Source organism: Pyxicephalus adspersus, chromosome 4 (assembly GCF_032062135.1).
Source record: "Pyxicephalus adspersus chromosome 4, UCB_Pads_2.0, whole genome shotgun sequence".
Classification (NCBI taxonomy): domain Eukaryota; kingdom Metazoa; phylum Chordata; class Amphibia; order Anura; family Pyxicephalidae; genus Pyxicephalus; species Pyxicephalus adspersus.
Window position 1 is genome coordinate 119,781,399 of NC_092861.1, and position 17,410 is coordinate 119,798,808.

At 36.0% G+C, this 17,410-nt stretch overlaps 2 protein-coding genes across 4 annotated transcripts in view; one reads left to right on the plus strand and one right to left on the minus strand.

The window, feature by feature from the left end:
• Positions 1-608: 608 nt before the first annotated feature.
• On the plus strand, positions 609-11,392 carry OVOL2 (ovo like zinc finger 2). 2 transcript variants are annotated; one of them, XM_072410453.1, is made up of 4 exons: positions 609-894; positions 2,256-2,509; positions 8,663-8,849; positions 10,705-11,392. In XM_072410453.1, the coding sequence occupies exons 1-4, from the start codon at positions 780-782 to the stop codon at positions 11,016-11,018; spliced, it is 870 nt and encodes a 289-aa protein (XP_072266554.1). In that variant the 5' UTR covers positions 609-779; the 3' UTR covers positions 11,019-11,392. The 2 variants fall into 2 exon arrangements, with proteins under 2 accessions (XP_072266554.1, XP_072266555.1); XM_072410454.1 differs by having other exon boundaries at positions 609-879.
• Positions 11,393-13,545: 2,153 nt separating this feature from the next.
• The window catches only part of DZANK1 (double zinc ribbon and ankyrin repeat domains 1), a 28,516-nt gene continuing 24,651 nt past the window's right edge, over positions 13,546-17,410 (minus strand). For both annotated transcript variants that reach the window (XM_072409467.1, XM_072409466.1), the window contains exons 18-21: positions 16,652-16,732; positions 16,007-16,134; positions 15,651-15,725; positions 13,546-13,932 (exon numbers count right to left, since the gene is read on the minus strand). In XM_072409467.1, the coding sequence (XP_072265568.1) occupies positions 13,767-13,932; positions 15,651-15,725; positions 16,007-16,134; positions 16,652-16,732 (450 nt within the window). In that variant the 3' untranslated portion in view covers positions 13,546-13,766. The remainder of the gene's footprint in view (positions 13,933-15,650; positions 15,726-16,006; positions 16,135-16,651; positions 16,733-17,410) is intronic.

Genomic DNA, 17,410 nt, shown 5'->3' on the forward strand with positions numbered 1-17,410 from the left:
ATATTATATACTAAATAGTACAAACCAACATAGAAATGATGAGCAGTGTCTGTGTATATGTACATTTTATTATGATACTATGTGTTTGTGTATTGTATATATTTTGAATAGATTGGGTTTCGCATTTTATTTTTATTACCATTTATAACCATATATTGTATGTTTCTCCTTTCTATAGATTCATGTGTATATTCTGTCTATAAAAGATACAATAAAGTACAGAGTCTAGAAATGCAAGCACTTTCTTGGTATTATTTCCCCACCAGGAATACAATTGTGTGCCCTATATTTTTGGAGATAATCATAAGTTGTAGGAAATATAAGTGATTAGAGATGTGATTAGAGATGTGATGAGGGTAACAGGTAAGGAGGACCTGTCATTGCACAGGTTGGTGTCAGGGGTGTGTATGGAGTCTGTGTGCCCCAGGCCAGTGAATGGGCCCTTGCTGGTGGCTGCCTTTGTCTCAGCATTCTTCAGCAAACACTGTGTAGCTGTATGTGAGGCAGGGCAGGACTGAGCTGCTCCAACCGGTCGGACAGGTAGAGAGGGCTTGTTGACACCGTTATATTTGTAACACGCATGCTCCCGCCGCCAGTTCCTGCTCATGTCTACCTTTCCTGGGAAGGTTTGTCTCTGGCTCCCCGCTCCATCGGATTAACGGAGCAAATCGCCTTCATTGTGCACAACTGCCCTCCATAGAGGAACCCCGACACCTGGAGGGACGGGGAGAGCCCCGGAGAGATCCGCCAGGTAAAAAGTTTCCAGCCAGGTGATCACCATGCCCAGAGCCTTCCTAGTAAAGAGAAGGACCCCGCCACCCATCGTCCGCACCTGGGACGAACTGCCCGACGAGGAGAGAGCGGACACCTACATACCAGGTGAGCCCACTGCAGGTAGGTACACACCTTGCATTACTCACTACAGGAGAACTACACGTCGCAGCATGCCCAGGCAGATCCTGTACTTGTAGTGCCTGCCTTCCCCATTCACAGCTCCTGAAGCTACAATACAAGTTTTATTCCCGGGTAGATAAATGTAATCTCATCACTGGCATGTGGCTGCCGTGTGTTGGCATTTATGTAATTATTACTGCATCGGGTATAATTGTCTAAAGTAAAGTAAATGTTCCCCAATGTGGAATTATAAGACCAGTGATCAGACGTGTGGGGATCTATTACTCGTGATTATCGGGTATTTATTTAGTTATGTGGGTACCTATTACTTGTAATTGATTATAGATGTGGGTATTTATTACTTGTGATTATAAATGCGGGTAATGTGGGTATGTATTATTTGTGATTGATTATAGATGTGAGTATTTATTACTTGTGATTAAAAATGTGGGTAATGTGGGTATTTATTACTTGTGAATATAAAAGAGGGTATTTATTACTTGTGATCATAGATGTGGGTATTTATTACTTGTGACCATAGATGTGGTGATCATAAAAGATGGTATTTATTACTAGATTCCAATGTGGGTATTTATTTCTCATGATCATATATGGGGATTTATGACAAGTCATCCCAATGTGGGTATTTATCACCAACAGTTCTGATATATGCGGACATTGAACAATCCGTTATCTTTGTACATTTTATATTCCTAGTTTATACTTTGCTGGGGTATACCTGGTCCTGGTTGAGACCTGGTCCTGGTTGAGATGTGTGTAGCAGTCGTGCGATCTGATTGGACGATATGTGCACGGTTGTACATAAATAATACAATCTGCATACACGTGTACCTGATATTGTATATTTGGAGGAGTAATAGTCGGTGGAGGTGCCATGCTGGTTGTTCTTGTGTCCATCCTGGAGACAATGGCTCTCATTTAGCTCAGAGTATTTGCATTGGGCTTTGAGCTGTTTGGTTGGGGGAGAGGGAGCTGGGTCAGGTATTAGCGGCGCTCCAGCTGTAGGTAGCGCTATATGGTCAGCCCAGGCCGCCTTCCCTCCTAATCTAACGGAAAACTCCACGCCATCACTTGTAGAACTCTTCCTGTGTGTTTGTTTTATGCCATTGACTTGTTAATGAGAGACTTGTACACCAAGCTACACCCTCAGTTCAAACACTGCAATGGGAGGAATAGAAGCTCACCTGCCTCCTCCTCCCCTCCTCCCTCTGCTGATTGTAGCTTTGGGGAAAAGGGATCAGCTTTACATATTTGCCTTTCATTTGAGAAGAAAAAAAGCTTTGTAGGTGATGTGTTTTCTGTGTTGCTGATCACCTTCCCCCTCTTGTGTTTGCCTGCAGACAGCATTGATTGCATCCTCCAGTATGTGACTGAGGACAGCCTGAGTAACAGCAGCAGTGCAGGGGACCCAGTGGGTGACAGTCCAGAGAGGGCCAGCAGTGACTCCAGTCTCTGCAATGGCAGCATCACCACCCCCACCAACCTTCACCAATGTGGAGATGCCTTGTCCCCTGAAGCAGAAGGAAGCAGCCAAGAGAATGCTGAAGAACAGGCTTTGGACCTCAAGCGATCAGTTGTCAGATCCAAAATGAAGGTAATTTTTAAGATTTTTATTAAAGGTATATTTTTAGGGGTTAGTGCAAGTTACCAAACGCCTAACTTTCTTTAATTATAACTTAAGTTGGATGTGTTGTCTCTGTGAAGACTTTATAAGGACGAATCTATAGATCTACAATTTATAACTAGTCCATGACAACATCTACAAGACACACTTTTGGCTTTGGACTAGTGATTAGATGTCAGATTAATAATTAAGTTGCTTTTTTTCCGAAATACATTTTTATTGAAATGAAAAAGCATAAGGGGTTAGTTTAGGTTCCAAACTCTTTTATTCTCTCTAATTATGCAGAAAGTTGTATGTGCTGCTCTTGTAGTGGTTTTTAGGAGCAAGATTTAAGGTCCAATGATCTATGACTGATAACTAGTCCAGGTCAATATAAAGTTTTTACTCTGGGCTGTGATTTTGGTCCTCAAGTGATCAGCTGTCAGATCCAAAATTTTTGTATTGTGTACAAATGTTTTTAGGAGTTAGGGTAAATTTTTAAATGAATTTTTCCTCTAATTAGACAGAAGGTGGGATGTGTTGTTTCAGTGTAGACTATCAGAAGCAAAACTTCATGTAAATCCCTAGATCTATGTTTGATAACTAATCTAGGACAACATCTTTAGCTGTACTATCTAAATTGAAAGAATTGTTTTAAATAGATTTTTGTAGGTTAGAGTATTTTTTAGTTCGTCACTTTTCCTCTAAGAAAGTGTTGAGTGTTGTTTTTTGTGATGCTAACATGAGGAAGACTTGTAGATATATAACTGATAATTAGTCCAGGACAACAAATTTCGGTTTTGGCTTTAGACCTCAAGGGGTCGGCTGCCAGGTCCAAAATGAATGTTTTTTATATATTCTTAGGAGTTAGGATAATGTCCAAACTTCTCACTATTCCTATTCCTTTGCTTTTTGAAAGTTGTGAGAAGCAAAACATAATGCCAATCCACAGATCTAAAAATGATAACTAGGAGTTTGGCTTTGGACCTTAAACCATCAGCTGTCAGACTTAAAAAAATAAGGCATTTGTAAAATAATTTAGGGGTTAGAGAAAATTCTAAAATTTTAATTGTAATAGAAGACAGTGCTATGTGATATTTCTCAGTGCACAAAACAGACATTTTTTTGAGCTGGGTGGGTAGAAATTGTAGGTGGGTGGAAGCCCCTAAGTTGTGAGCCAACTCATCAGTAACCATCCAAAACAGCCAGGTAGTTGCTGAAAAGTGCTGGGTGGTGCGCCCAGCTAAAAGTGGCTGGGGAGAACACTGTTTCTGTAGAGGCTACCAGGGCCAAGACTTTGTCAATATATAGACCTATGGTAACTAATTTTACATTAAATTCAGGTAGAAAATGTAAAACACCCATATATATATATATATATATATATATATATATATATATTAGACCTCCTGGTGTGATTTATTGATTGAAGGTTGCTTTAGACATTCACTAATAAAAGTAAGTAAAGTAAAGAAATAATACTAAACACAAATATAGGAAGAAAAAAATATAGATTTCACTAGAAAAGGTAGAAGATCAAAATGTTTAAAATTTAATTATAAATAATATTAGGGGATACACAAAATGAAATTACATGGGAACCACCCTGTCACCATGTAATGGTGTATTATACTGTACTGTAATTGCACAGTGAATTGTATTCATTGACTTCCTCAACAGATAAGCTTGACAAGACTGAATCAGCTACTAACTGTGAACTTTTGATCAGATTTTTAAAAAATACTTTGATGTCAGGAGAGTTTATTTTGATTTAATTTCTTTCTTTATGTCTTGTATCATTTGTTGGATTTTGTGATGAGGTCATGAAAGGTTGGCTTTCTATTTGGTAGTAACACCTATCAAACATGTAATATATATATATATATATATATATATATATATATATATTAGAGTTAGTAATCCACTAGTTTATTATTCACCTATTAGTGATCATGAGAATAATACATTGTGGCAGTGTATTATAAAGCTGCTACATTTATTTAACACAATTGTATCCTTAATGTTTCCTCAATGTTTAGTTTGTAAACTGCTCTGTGTACAGAAACATTTTATTTCAAGTGAAACAAAGCATCCAGCACTTCTTTGCAGGGGACTTGTGCTGCCCCATCAATACTGCTCTAACAGTACAGCCTTTAATCACTGAAACAAATTTGGTTTTCTTTTATTACAATCCAATGATCAGTTAAATTAAAGAGGAACTATTATATGGCTGTGAGCAGGTCACAAACTATTTCACAAAAGACTGCTATTATATAAAAAATATATATATAAAATATACACTACAGAAGTAGAACTTGGCTGCCTAGTAAAATATTAGTCCAAAAAATCAAGTGCTTTTCTGAAACCCTCCTACTGTGATTAGCAGTGTCTGGGAGGGGGAGTGTTTGAGACACAAAATGAACAAAAATATGGCTAAGGCAATAGGTTAAATAGTTTTTTTTTGTTTCCAGGATTTGGTACTTGTTTAGTTGTTTTAACTTTATTTGTCTGTGGTACAAATGGCGTTTAAAAAAATAATATCACTTGCTTGCAGTTTTAATTTAAACTTGCATGCTTGGCTGAGCTAGGTGTTTATAAGTATGCCATGTAGTAAGCGGACCTGAGGGGTGGTCACATCTTGATTGCTTGTTCACTGCTGTTAAAGATCAATTGACAGCCAATGTATTGGGGATGAATTAGCCTGAAACCAGTAAAGTTTTCAGATGTGGAAGAAAATCTTTACAAACTCATGTAGATATTGTATTTTCTGTGGAATAAGGAAGTATAGAAAGCTGAAAATGCCAACTACAGCTTCCATACTAGCCTCTTACTTTTCACAAAATTATTACACTTTTGATGTGGATTCATTTTATTTTGCATAATTAAAAAATGAAGTGCAGTTTGTCCAAGTGACCATTATCACTGAGACAAAAATTAAGGAAATCCAAACATTTTGAGTTTTACTAGAGCAAGAGGTTAGCAAAGGGTTTTAACTTGTTTGCCTACTTTATATAAACCTTAAAAAAAAGTTTTATATTTATTTACAGTTTTTTATATTAACTGTTCCTTTCCATTTCTGTTCCCCCAGTCCTTTCTCTGTGTATTCTATTGATACCCTGTTCCTCTACTTCCACACATATCATTAGTGTTCCCTTCTTTAGTCTCTTTTTAATAACTGCCCTTTCTCTCTGTCTGGGCTGTTCTGCACTCTTGGTCCTCTTTTTTTAATGTAATTTCCTTATTTTGTTCTCTCTTCCCAGAGCCATCCATATTATTCCCTCTTTTTCACTGTCTCTTGTCCCCCTTGTATCTGCAGCCTTATTTTGCTTTTCCTCCTGGTCATTGGTTTCTCCTTCTCTCTAATGGTATACTCATCCTCATCTTCCTTTCTTCTACCCTCAAACAACATCTTTACTTAAAAGGGCTGCCCACACAATATAGGAATTCTTGAAAAAATTTAATACGAGTAAATATGTCCACACACGATGTAATCCAATCATATATAAAAAAATTGGAACATTTTGTAGGCTTGAAATAAAAATGATGTAAATTTTTATATATGCAAGCAGAGCTAAAAGATTATATATGACATTTTAAACAAGTACCAAATCCTGTATGTGATACACAAGTGTAAACAATACATTTGGGGGAGTCAGAAATGGAAAAGAATCTGGGGGTTCTGGTAGGTCATAGATTTAATAACAGCATGCAATGCCAAGCTGCAATATCTAAAGCTAGTAAAGTATTTCTTGTAATAAAAGAGGAATAGACTGCAGAGATGAAGACATAATCCTGTCCCTGTACAAAGCATTGGTCCGACCACATCTGGAATATGCAGTCCAGTTTTGGGCACCAGTTCATAAAAAAGACATTGTAAATTGGAGACAGTGCAGAGAGGGGCAACTAAACTAATAAAAGGAATGGAGGAGCTCTGCTATGAGGAGAGATTAGCTGAACTGAATCTATTCTCCCTTGAGAAGAGACGTTTAAGGGGGGATATGATCACTCTGTATAAATATATAAATGGTCCATATAGAGAACTCTCTTCCCAATAATTCACTTTAAGGTCATTACAAAGAACAAGAGGGCACTCTTTGTGCTTGGAGGAAAAGAAGTTTATTCTCTGATACTGTATTAAGGTCTGTGAAAATGTGGAATCAGTTCCCTCAGGTAGTAGTTTTAGCAACTACTATAGATTGCTTTAAGTAATTTAACTGAGTATTAAAGTAAAGATAACAAATACTATTGATCCACAAAACAACTGATAGCCACATGGAATCAGGTAAAATTTTTTCCAGTTGGAGCAAATTGTACCTGTTTTTTTTTGGCCTTCCTCTGGATGAACTATGTCCATAGGGTTTTATATCTGGGAAATGTTTATTGACCTAGTGGTTGAATTTGATGGACTTGTGTCTTTTTTCAACCTAATTGACTGTGTAGCTATGTAACTGACTATGAACTGCTTCTTCATTTTCCCTGACTGAAATTAATTCTCCATCAATTGTGCCAAAAATGTGCCACTCCCAGACTTTGCAGATTGTGGTCCCTGCAATCTAGGCAGCACCCTCAATTCAGAAAGCAATGGACAGGAATGGGAGATTGTTAAAATGAGCACTGTGTGACAATGCTGTTATAAATTAAGAAGCAGTGCAGCATTGTTGCAAGTTCATCCCAGGAAATTGCATTAGGTTGCCAGTTTACCAGGGACTGGATTTTTTTTATATATAATCTGTTAGGGAGAGTGAAGACAATGCAATATACTCCTTGAAAATCACATGACTCTCTTTTCTTCCTCACTTACGATAATGCTAGTACATGGTCAATTTGCTCAAAGCTGTCAATGTGTATGGGAGTCTTGTCTTAAATTCTAATTTGCACCATGGAGGGGGTGTTTAACATGACTGTTGCTTTGCCCTTCTTGGGTATGACACATGTTGGTGTTACAAGCAATCTGTACATGAACATTGTCAGATATCATTCCTTACACCCAGGGAATGTTAATTATACATATCAGGGAGTGCACAACAGTGGCTTTTAGATCATGCTCTATCAACTATTGATTTTAAACTAATCAACATGGTTCATGTGACACATTAGAGTTTGTAAGAAAAGAAATCTCTTTTAGACTCTTTTTTTTCTCTGTGTTTATTTGCTGGTCAAAAATAAAAACCACATACAAATCTTGTACTAATAAATAATAATAAAAACCACCTAACGGGTATTTTATAAAACTGTACAGCTCTTACATTCTCTTAATGTAAACAATATTGTGGTAGCCAAGTTTCTAATAATATGCACTGATGTATGGATGATGCTGAATTTGGTCTGAGCATCTAGGCATCATTGACCTGGCCATTAAAGAGAACTAAAAGGTAAATATTATGGTTCAATAAGTCTTTATTAAAGGTTTTAATTTTACATAACAAAAATACACATTTGAAAGAAGAGAAAAAAAGAGAAGGAAATGAAATAATAGAAGGAAAAAACATTACCAAAACCTAAAGAAAGGGTATAAAATCCAAAAAAGGGAAAACAAAATAAAAATAGAAATACAAGAGTGAATATGAGAAAGAATAAAAGTATAAAGCACCAACTTTACAGGCCATTACACAGAATTAGAAATAAAACAATATCCAGTAAATAAGACAATATCCACTTTGCATATCTTATTAACTTGAAATATTACATAAGGGATGAAGTAACCAAAGTTCCCACTTCAAAAAAACTTTCATATTTTGTGTCTATAACAGCAATCATTTTTTCACATGCACAACAAAGATGTAGATCTGCAATAACATAGTTATGATTAGAAATTTGGGTGGTCCTCCACAGCTTGGTAATATGCATTTTCGCTAATAATAAGATATGGATAACGATCTAATCTTAGTAGGGAATTGACCAGCATCTAAATGCAAAATAGCCAGTTCAGGTAAAAGGTAAATATTAGACAAAGGACAAAAAATGACCTCAAATGTCCCTAAATGTATATTTGGATTATAGAGAAACCTGCAAAAATAATCATAATTCTGATCATGGTAATAAAAAATGAAAATAAAAGAATATACCACTATATGTAAAATTAGATCTATTCTTCAGCACACCACTTTGTAGGATATAGTCATATTTATTTGTTCATTGTTCTAGGTCACCACCGGAACACTCAGCGAGGACATTTATAGCTGTGACATCTGTGGTAAAGGGTTCCGCTTACAGCGTATGCTTAATCGTCATCTCAAGTGCCATAACCAGGTTAAAAGACATCTCTGCACCTTCTGCGGCAAAGGGTTCAATGACACGTTTGATCTGAAGAGACATGTAAGGACTCACACAGGTAAGCACGTCTCAGTACTAATCCCTTATCTTTGCTGTTGTCTGCAGGTCATACAGGAAATACAATGAACTTTCTGCACACTTATACACGTCTTGTAAACTATTCTATAATACCAAAGAATTTTGACTTGCATATATATATTACAATACATGCTGCCTCTGTTCAACTGCATGAAATTGATCCCTCCCCAGCCAGTGTCTTCTAACCAGATACCTATCTTTTCATAATATAATTTATTGAATTTAACGGTTGGAGGAAATCTATAGTATAGGCCAATGACCTGGACTATGGGATGGAACTGGAGAAGGTCTATGCTCAGATAAAATTTTAACACACCTATTCATAGTAGTTGGTCCTGATGTGTTGCATTGCATCATGCCCGCCCTTTCAAATAAATGACCTGCCATCTTAAATGAGGCAACCAGATTTATATAACCCATGAAAGATGATTGGTTCCTTAAAACATTTTTCATTTTTCTTTGTTCTATTGTTTGTAAATCACTCCCACTGTGATCGTGCCCTGCAGGTGACAGATTTGTTTTAGAGATTGGCACATAGACACTGGCAGTAAAACGATAAAACCAGCCAACCAGATGAACTTCCTTGAAAACTGTGCGGAAAGGCAACCCTTGCCCTTGTTTTATCTTGCAGTTCAAGGTGTTTTAGAAGCTGAACTCCTGCACTTGCTTAAACTATTCCGTTCTGTTCATAAAGCTGATAGCACAGTGTATTGCCAGTCACAGCAATGCAAAGGTTACTGATGGTATATTTGTTTAAGAAGGAAAATTAAATTAATGTATTATATGCTAGGTATTGTCTTCCTAACAAATTCAAACATGATTTTTGTGATTTTTTGATGCTTTGTTTTTGGTTAGATTTGTTAGATGTGTATGTAAAATCAAAGAAATTGATTAATACATGGAGAAATCTAAGACAATTTTGCATAGGTAAATTAATACTGATGCTGATTTAAATGACCAGGCAGAGAATCAAACACACTGCTGAAGTACATATACAGTATGTGAGGGTTCCATATGCTTAAGGAATAGTAATTCTGTTGGCAAGGGCCATATTGTAATGGCTATATGACTAGTATAAATGATTCCTAAGTGGCAGACGTAAGTTCTTCCTGGTATACAGTGGCTAGTAGCTACCAAAGGTGATTCGAGAAAGAGCAACATGTAAACCAAGGACACTCATGGGCGCCCAAAGCTCATTGATGCCTCCAGAGAGGGATTTGTAGGCTAGACGGCCTGGTCTGACTCCGTAGAAGAATTACTGTAGCACAGATTGCTGAAAACTTAATGGTGGCAATAGGAAGAAGGTGTCAGAATATAGTGACTGCATCAAAACTTTCTGCATAGGGAGCCGTAAAGCTGCAGAGCAGTCAGAATGCCTGTGCTCACCCCTGTCAACCACAGAAAGTGCCTACAGGGGGCATATGACTTGGTTTGATGAATCGTGTATGGCCAGGTGTTTGGGTAAGGTACTTAGGGAATATATGGCAACAGGATGCATTACGGGAACAAGACAGATCAGCACAGGCCTAACCTCTTCCAAATGCCAAAAGGCCACTTTTAGCGGTCCAGTGGAGTCAATGAATTATGACTTTACATTAATGTGTGTGATAGATAGATAGATAGATAGATAGTAAATTAGCAGTTGTAATAAGACCATGGTTCTTTTGTATCTTTTGTTTTGTAAAAAAAAAACACAAAACAAAAAAAGAACAAAATGTTACAGAAATGTAACATGAACCCAATTAAAAACAAAGTTTTTTTTTTGATATGTTGTATTTTACTTAACTTATTATACTCCTATAGCTTATTTTACTGTTTTTCTATTTTTTGTGCAGGAATCCGTCCTTACAAGTGTGACATCTGTAACAAAGCATTTACCCAGCGCTGTTCCCTGGAATCTCACCTAAAGAAAATTCATGGGGTGCAGCAAGGATATGCATACAAGCAGAGGAGGGACAAGTTATTTGTTTGTGAGGAGTGTGGATACACTGGACCCTCCCAGGAGGATTTATATCTGCATGTTTACAACAGCCACCCAGGCAGCGCTTTCCTCAAGAAAACAACTAAAAAACTGGCAGCTCTTTTGCAACACAAAATCACATCTGTGCTACAGGTCAGTCCCACAAATGAAGAAGAAATAAAACAGTGAAGAATGATCAGGACCTCATGTACAGAAATGTTTACATGGAGTATGGACTTTTCTATATTTGTATATAGCATATTTTATTACAAAGGCAGAGGGATTTATATTATACAATATAATGGATTATTAGACACAATAAAACTACTGATTGCTGTCTTTAACAATAAGGGCTAATATATGATTCCAGAATTCCTGAGACAAATCCAGGGACTGTATAATGTATACATATGAGATAGAAAAAAAATCTATAGACAAAGTGCCTCTGTAACTGCTGTAAAAATGAGATATATATATTTACTAAGGTTTTTTTATTGCATTCTTTTATGTTTTTTTATATATAGAACAGGTGCTGGTGCCTTTTAATAAATACAAAGTTTACATTTTTGTCTATCTTTTTTTTATTTTCCAGATCTTATCATATGTATGTTGTTTCTCTATAAAAGCTCAGCTCCAGCTTCAATTTTTTGAAGGTTTTTGACATGCTGTCATGTTTTTATTGCTGTCAATAACCCAGTGCAGAGATTTACTGTCCCTGTTGCAAGACATTAGCGAAACAGTTGTCACTTAGGGCCTGATATATTAAAGCTCTCCAAGGCTGGAGAGAATACACTTTCATCAGCTGGGTGAGCCAGAAAACCTGGAATGAATTTCCTAAAAGTTATTTGTTAGCAAATGCTCTCAGTCCTGGACCAGATTCATTCCTGGTTTGCTGGATCACCCAGCTTCGCTGATGAAAGTGTATTTTTCCAGCCTTGGAAAGCTTTATTAAATCAAGCCCATAGAGAGGAAAACTTGACAAGGGTTTTAAAACTGCACTACTTCACTAAGGGCCACATTTTAATTTATATGTGGCAAGAATGCATGTTAACCCACCATACCCAGGTTAATGCATTGCAGTGCCATTCATTGTTTGAAACACATGCAGCAAATAGTGAATGCTCATGGCTATGTTCAGTAATGCTCTAGTATGTGTTGTGGTGCATTATGTAGCAAAATATGGAGCATGTTTGAGGTTTTTTTTTTTTTTTTTGCATTTGTGTGTTGGAAGCTCATTCACTATACCACGCGACAAAACAATGCACCATTTCATGATGGTATAAATGTTCCCCAACTGTGTTTGTATCTCATGAAGAGTTGGGGCATCCTATCCTTTCACATCCTGTCACTGTGACAAGCTGTTATGGGGGCAGCAAGTGAGAATTCAAGTGACTCACATACTATTGTGTTAAGAAGAATAAGTTTATAAGAATAGTTGGTGTATTGGTAATTTGATGTCAATATGCAGAGCTGGGGCAAAATCTTTAGATACCCAAGACAAAAAGGCAAATTTTCTCCAAATTTGCCCCAATTTTCTCCACCCACATGAGGTGTGAATTTCTTCAGCACCATAGGTTACAGGTGCCAACCTTTTTGTGCACCCACCTTCTTACGAAGCATACAAGGCCTACTCTGCTTCATTTATGTGTATTCATGTTGTATAGCATTTTATTTCAAGCTGCTCCTTGGAAAACCCAGAGCTGCAGGAATGCAAGATAAGTGGGTTATATGTACTACATTTTAAGGCAGATTGGTATATATTTTGTAAAACTTTATGAAAGTAAATTATATTTTTAGTTAGAGTATATTCTTAGTATAGGCTGCTAGTTTTAATACTGCCCAGGGTCCCAATAAGGAGATTTTCACCTCCCCTTTTTTAGTGACTGCGTGTCAGAAAAACTGAGAACTAATCTCATTAAAGGACAGAGACAACCACAACATAACAACATTGTTTTAATTCAAAAAAGAAGAAAACACTAGTTTTGTAAAATTTTCTAGTCTGAGGGACAGTGTCACTGGGAAAGACAGCTAGATAAGATATTATCAAGGTGTCAGACAGACAATAAAGAGCATATACACACACACATACATACATACATATATACACATATATATATATATATATATGCACATGCTTATGCTGTCATGTGATTTAACCCCTAGTGTTCTTCTGTTCAATGCAGGACTGCTGGTCCTGCATTATCTAAGATGACTACAGAGCGCTTCCAAACTCTTTCAGTGTAGACTTATTTTACCCATTTGTTTTACTTTGATTTCCGCTTTATCACATCATTTTAGAGAACATGAAGGGAACTTATATGTAGATGTTTTTGCAATCCACATGATACCTCTAGTATTCCAGAGGTTTTTGCGCTTCACTGACCTGAAATAAGGCAAACTTGAAATAACAATGTGTTTTGCTTTCAATCAAGTAGTATCACAGTAGAGGAAATTGGGGTTAACAACTGTCACAGACACTAGGGTTTACTAAGATGATGTATTCACTTCACAGGAATAATTAACCAAGAAGAGACTGAACTGTAATCAACCCCATACTGATTTTCATTGATCAAAACCCAAGAGGAAATGACTAGATATAGTTCACTGGTTATCAGGTGAATTTACTTTTGTCTTAACCTAAAAGCTTACAGATCTCTATTTGGATTAAAAAAGTTTTATAAAAAAGAAATAAAAGCTCTATATAAAAAAATACATATCAAATTATTTTTTATTTAAAAGTCATGGGAATTATTTTTTATTTACTTTTTTTCCCGCTTGAAATCAATGCTGATATTTTCCTTTCTGTTTTTTCACACCATCACATTAATTTGATTGCTAGAGATGTCACGCTGCAGTGATACACAATAAATATAAATATATATATATATATATATATATAGTGTATATATGTATATAAATATATATATGTAAATATAGTTAGAACACATCCAGACTGATGTTCTTTGGCTTTGTGAGTTTATCCAGCATGCCTTGTCCAAGTTTGGAGGCAAAGAGTGAGGAGATCTGTTCATTTCCACTCTTTAAAGCTAAATCATATGCTGTCATTCCTTTATTGTTTTTCTTTTTTATGCTTGCATTGCATCTAAAAAAGAGCAAATAATACAGTGAGATGTTTAAAGTACATAGTAAGTTTTTACATTTGTTTTCCTGGTGACATGGGAGCATGTTGTTCAACACACAGGACAAATAAAATATAAAAGTCTGCCAGTGGAAAAAGACCAAACAGCTCATCAAATCTGCTCCTTTTCACTTTCTTTTTTTTCCCCAACATTTCTATATGAGCATTGACCTAAGTTTATCCCAAGTATGGTAAAATTTATATTTACTGTTAAATGGCTCACTGCTTTGTAAACATTAATATGCCTGTGCAAGGCACCAAAAAAATAGCTTCCTAAAATGTGTAATCATTTTTATACTTGAAATATAGATTATACCCATGTAAATCCTACAAACATTTACGATGCCTCAGGGAAGGAAATTAATTTGAATGTAGGATAGAAGAGGTTAGATGATGATGATACTTCAGGTTTTGGACATGGACTGACAAATGTTATAACTTTATTATAATACATATATCTAAATATATATATATATATATATATAATCTAAAAAAAGGAATCAGGATTTTTCCATACTAATATTTGAAAGGGAATGCTTCCAAACATCAGCCAATAGGAGCACTCCTTACCATAAATATTATTTGGTTGAATAGTCCTTCAGTGTTAAGAGGACCAGATTCTTAGTTGTCAGTGGTGACAGTACAGAACCCCAAGAAAAAAACCTATGTGTAAGCAAAGCTTCTTATCTACTAATTCAATATTTACCCAAGAAATTATTGCACATTTTATTAAAAAGGTTTAAAGAAATCTGATGCTGTACAGGGCAATAACCGATAATATATTACTTTTTACCAGATTAAGGCAGTCAAAACAATAAAGGATCATTGATTTCTGGGAGTTACCGCATGGTACACTCTGCTCTGTACCATATAAAACAAGAATGTATTGGTAAATAGGCTGTAACTAAGAGAATGTGAAGGGTTCTCTGTTAATGGGCCCACGAGGACTATGTTTCTATTTTCCCTTATTTAGGTGTCAGGAGTTACCTTTTCCTTTACCTCATTTTCATTACATGTAGTTGTTGCATTGGTTCTTCTAAGTTGAGAAAACTCACTCAGTAAACTGTATTTACTGAGGAACAGCATTGTGACCCTAGTCTACTTTTCTGATTAGGACTACAGAGAACCCCGTCGTTCCACAGGTATAAGTAGTTGTGTAATTCACACAGGACAAGCTTCGAAAATGGATATTATTGCTTGAGATTTCATTTCAGGAAACAGAACATTACAAGGGTACTGGATTTCTATCAGGACCAAAAATTGTGTACCTAAAATGCTAATGCCGCCAATACAAAATGCCTGGGAAAATTCTATGTATTACATTTTTTCTTGGGTTCAGATCCACTTTAAAAATTGGTATCCCGACCTGATTGGAACTGCCCCAGTGTTTGAGTGAGATATAAGGGCCTTTTACTATGATTGGGAACAAGGTCCTCCTTTTACTAACATATTTTTATTCTTGGTTAGTAGCTCTGGTTATCACCAGTACCTTCATACCCTATTCTTCCTTATTTGACAGATTCTAATGAATTCTAATTTTGCTCCCTTCAGAATCCCCTTCTCTGAACGTTAGATCTTTATTACAGATATTATCAGTACTCATAATAAATACAGTTATTACTAACTATAAAATAAATAAACCAGTTTTTTGGATTAGTGTTTCCATATCATATTTTTCTTACCCAAGCAACACTTCAGTGCACTTCTTCCCTTCCATGCCAAGCAGGACAGCCTCATGGAGTGCAGTGTTATTTTGCCTGTGAGATATAACCAGGGAGGATGACTGTTAGACATGAACCTGAAGCAGCTAAACAAACCAAACAATTTCAGAAGCAACCAAATATTTGAGTTTATGTTTTACCGTATGTTAGAGAATTGTAGGGTAATGCTGACTGGTTGCTATGGGTTTGCAAACCATTTTTTATGTAAGGTAAGTATGGATATCACCATTCTAGTGAGCTGAATGTTTGCTGAGAACGTGATAAGTAAATTAGATTTTTTATTTATTATGGCATTACAAAAGTTTCTAGGTACATACGGTCCGGACTGTTGGTCTATATCTGCTCCTTTCTGCACCAGAACAGGTATGATTTTGTGATGTCCATTGAGAACTGCCACTGTAAGCACTGCGCGATCTTCGTTGTTGCTACAATTTGGATCTGCTCCCTGTAAACAAGAGTTAAAAAAAGGCTCATTAAGTGTTTTCTAACATTTTATTAAGTGTTTGTGCAAATGAGAAAACCAAAGAAAAGTTTTAATCCCCATCTCCAAAAAATGAACATTTATATCATGATTAACTAAACAAAATAGGCCAGAGATAGATTCCCCCTTATATCTTCACTGCTGCCTTGTACCTTCCAATAATTCCTGATAAGATCATAAATAAAAAAATAAATTACAAATATAATTACAAAAATGCTATAAAAAAAAAACTCACAAGCTAATGACAAAAGTAGCTCGGCTTCCAGCTCTTAGAAGCTCTTAGGCAAGAGCTCCTTGTTGATTAGGCAGAATGGAATAATAGTAGGGGGGGAAAATCCTTTCTTATTTCTACCCAAAATAGAAGCATAGATTGAAAAAGGTGTGGAGGGGTGGGGTGTTAGTTTTTCATGTAAAAAGCATAATTTTATGTCTATAGTTGATAAAAACTGAGCAGACGATTTTAAAATGTTGCTTTTTTTACCTCATCCAAAAGTTCCTCAACAGTAGCAATACTGCCTTCACCTTTGGGTCCAACTTCCTTGAGAAGCTTTCTATCTTCAGGCTGCAATGGAGAAAAACCCATTTTAGAACAAATTCAGTAAAATCTATTTCCCAAATTTCTGTCCATTGACAAGTGTCAGTAAGAGGATATTACTGGGAAAATACAATTAAAACTGCAGAGAAAACTAATACCTCGGTATACAGCAACAATGAGGGACTAAACCCCTTTGTAGTCTATATATATTTAAAATAATTTCTTTCTTAAGAGGCTATGTCATAGTTTAGAGATAGGACATACAGTATACAGTATCATTTTAGTTCACTATAATACTGGGACTTACCTGCAGATGGCGCCAAAAGCTAAATGTGAAATTCTGCTTGCTAAATCTACCGGTAAATCTACAATAATGTTCGATTAAAAATTTGGAGTTTTTAACAATATAAGGTGGCAGATGTATATGTATATTAGGAAAAACTCCCATACAAGGCTAAAACTGCCCCAAAATTCCTAAAACTTTTGAAAATGGTCAAAATGCCTATAAATGCACCAATAATTTCAATGAGTTCAATGCCTTTTCAAAATATTTTGGGTGATTTTGATTGTTTGCTGAATGTTTTAACCTCGTCCTATTCGGCTTGTTCCTACTTTCTGCTCATTTAAAAGAGCGCTCAAAACCCATTTTTTCAAACTTGCCTACTAGCAAATTCCCCCACCTACTAGATTGTAAGCTCTTCGGGG

What these genes read in the sequence shown, in the direction of transcription:
- OVOL2 (XM_072410453.1), top strand. Translation starts at nt 780, where the DNA reads ATGCCCAGAGCCTTCCTAGTAAAGAGAAGGACCCCGCCACCCATCGTC. An exon ending in TTGTCAGATCCAAAATGAAG is followed by an intron (nt 2,510 to 8,662) that starts GTAATTTTTAAG and finishes TCATTGTTCTAG; the next exon opens with GTCACCACCGGAACACTCAG. An exon ending in ACATGTAAGGACTCACACAG is followed by an intron (nt 8,850 to 10,704) that starts GTAAGCACGTCT and finishes TTTTTTGTGCAG; the next exon opens with GAATCCGTCCTTACAAGTGT.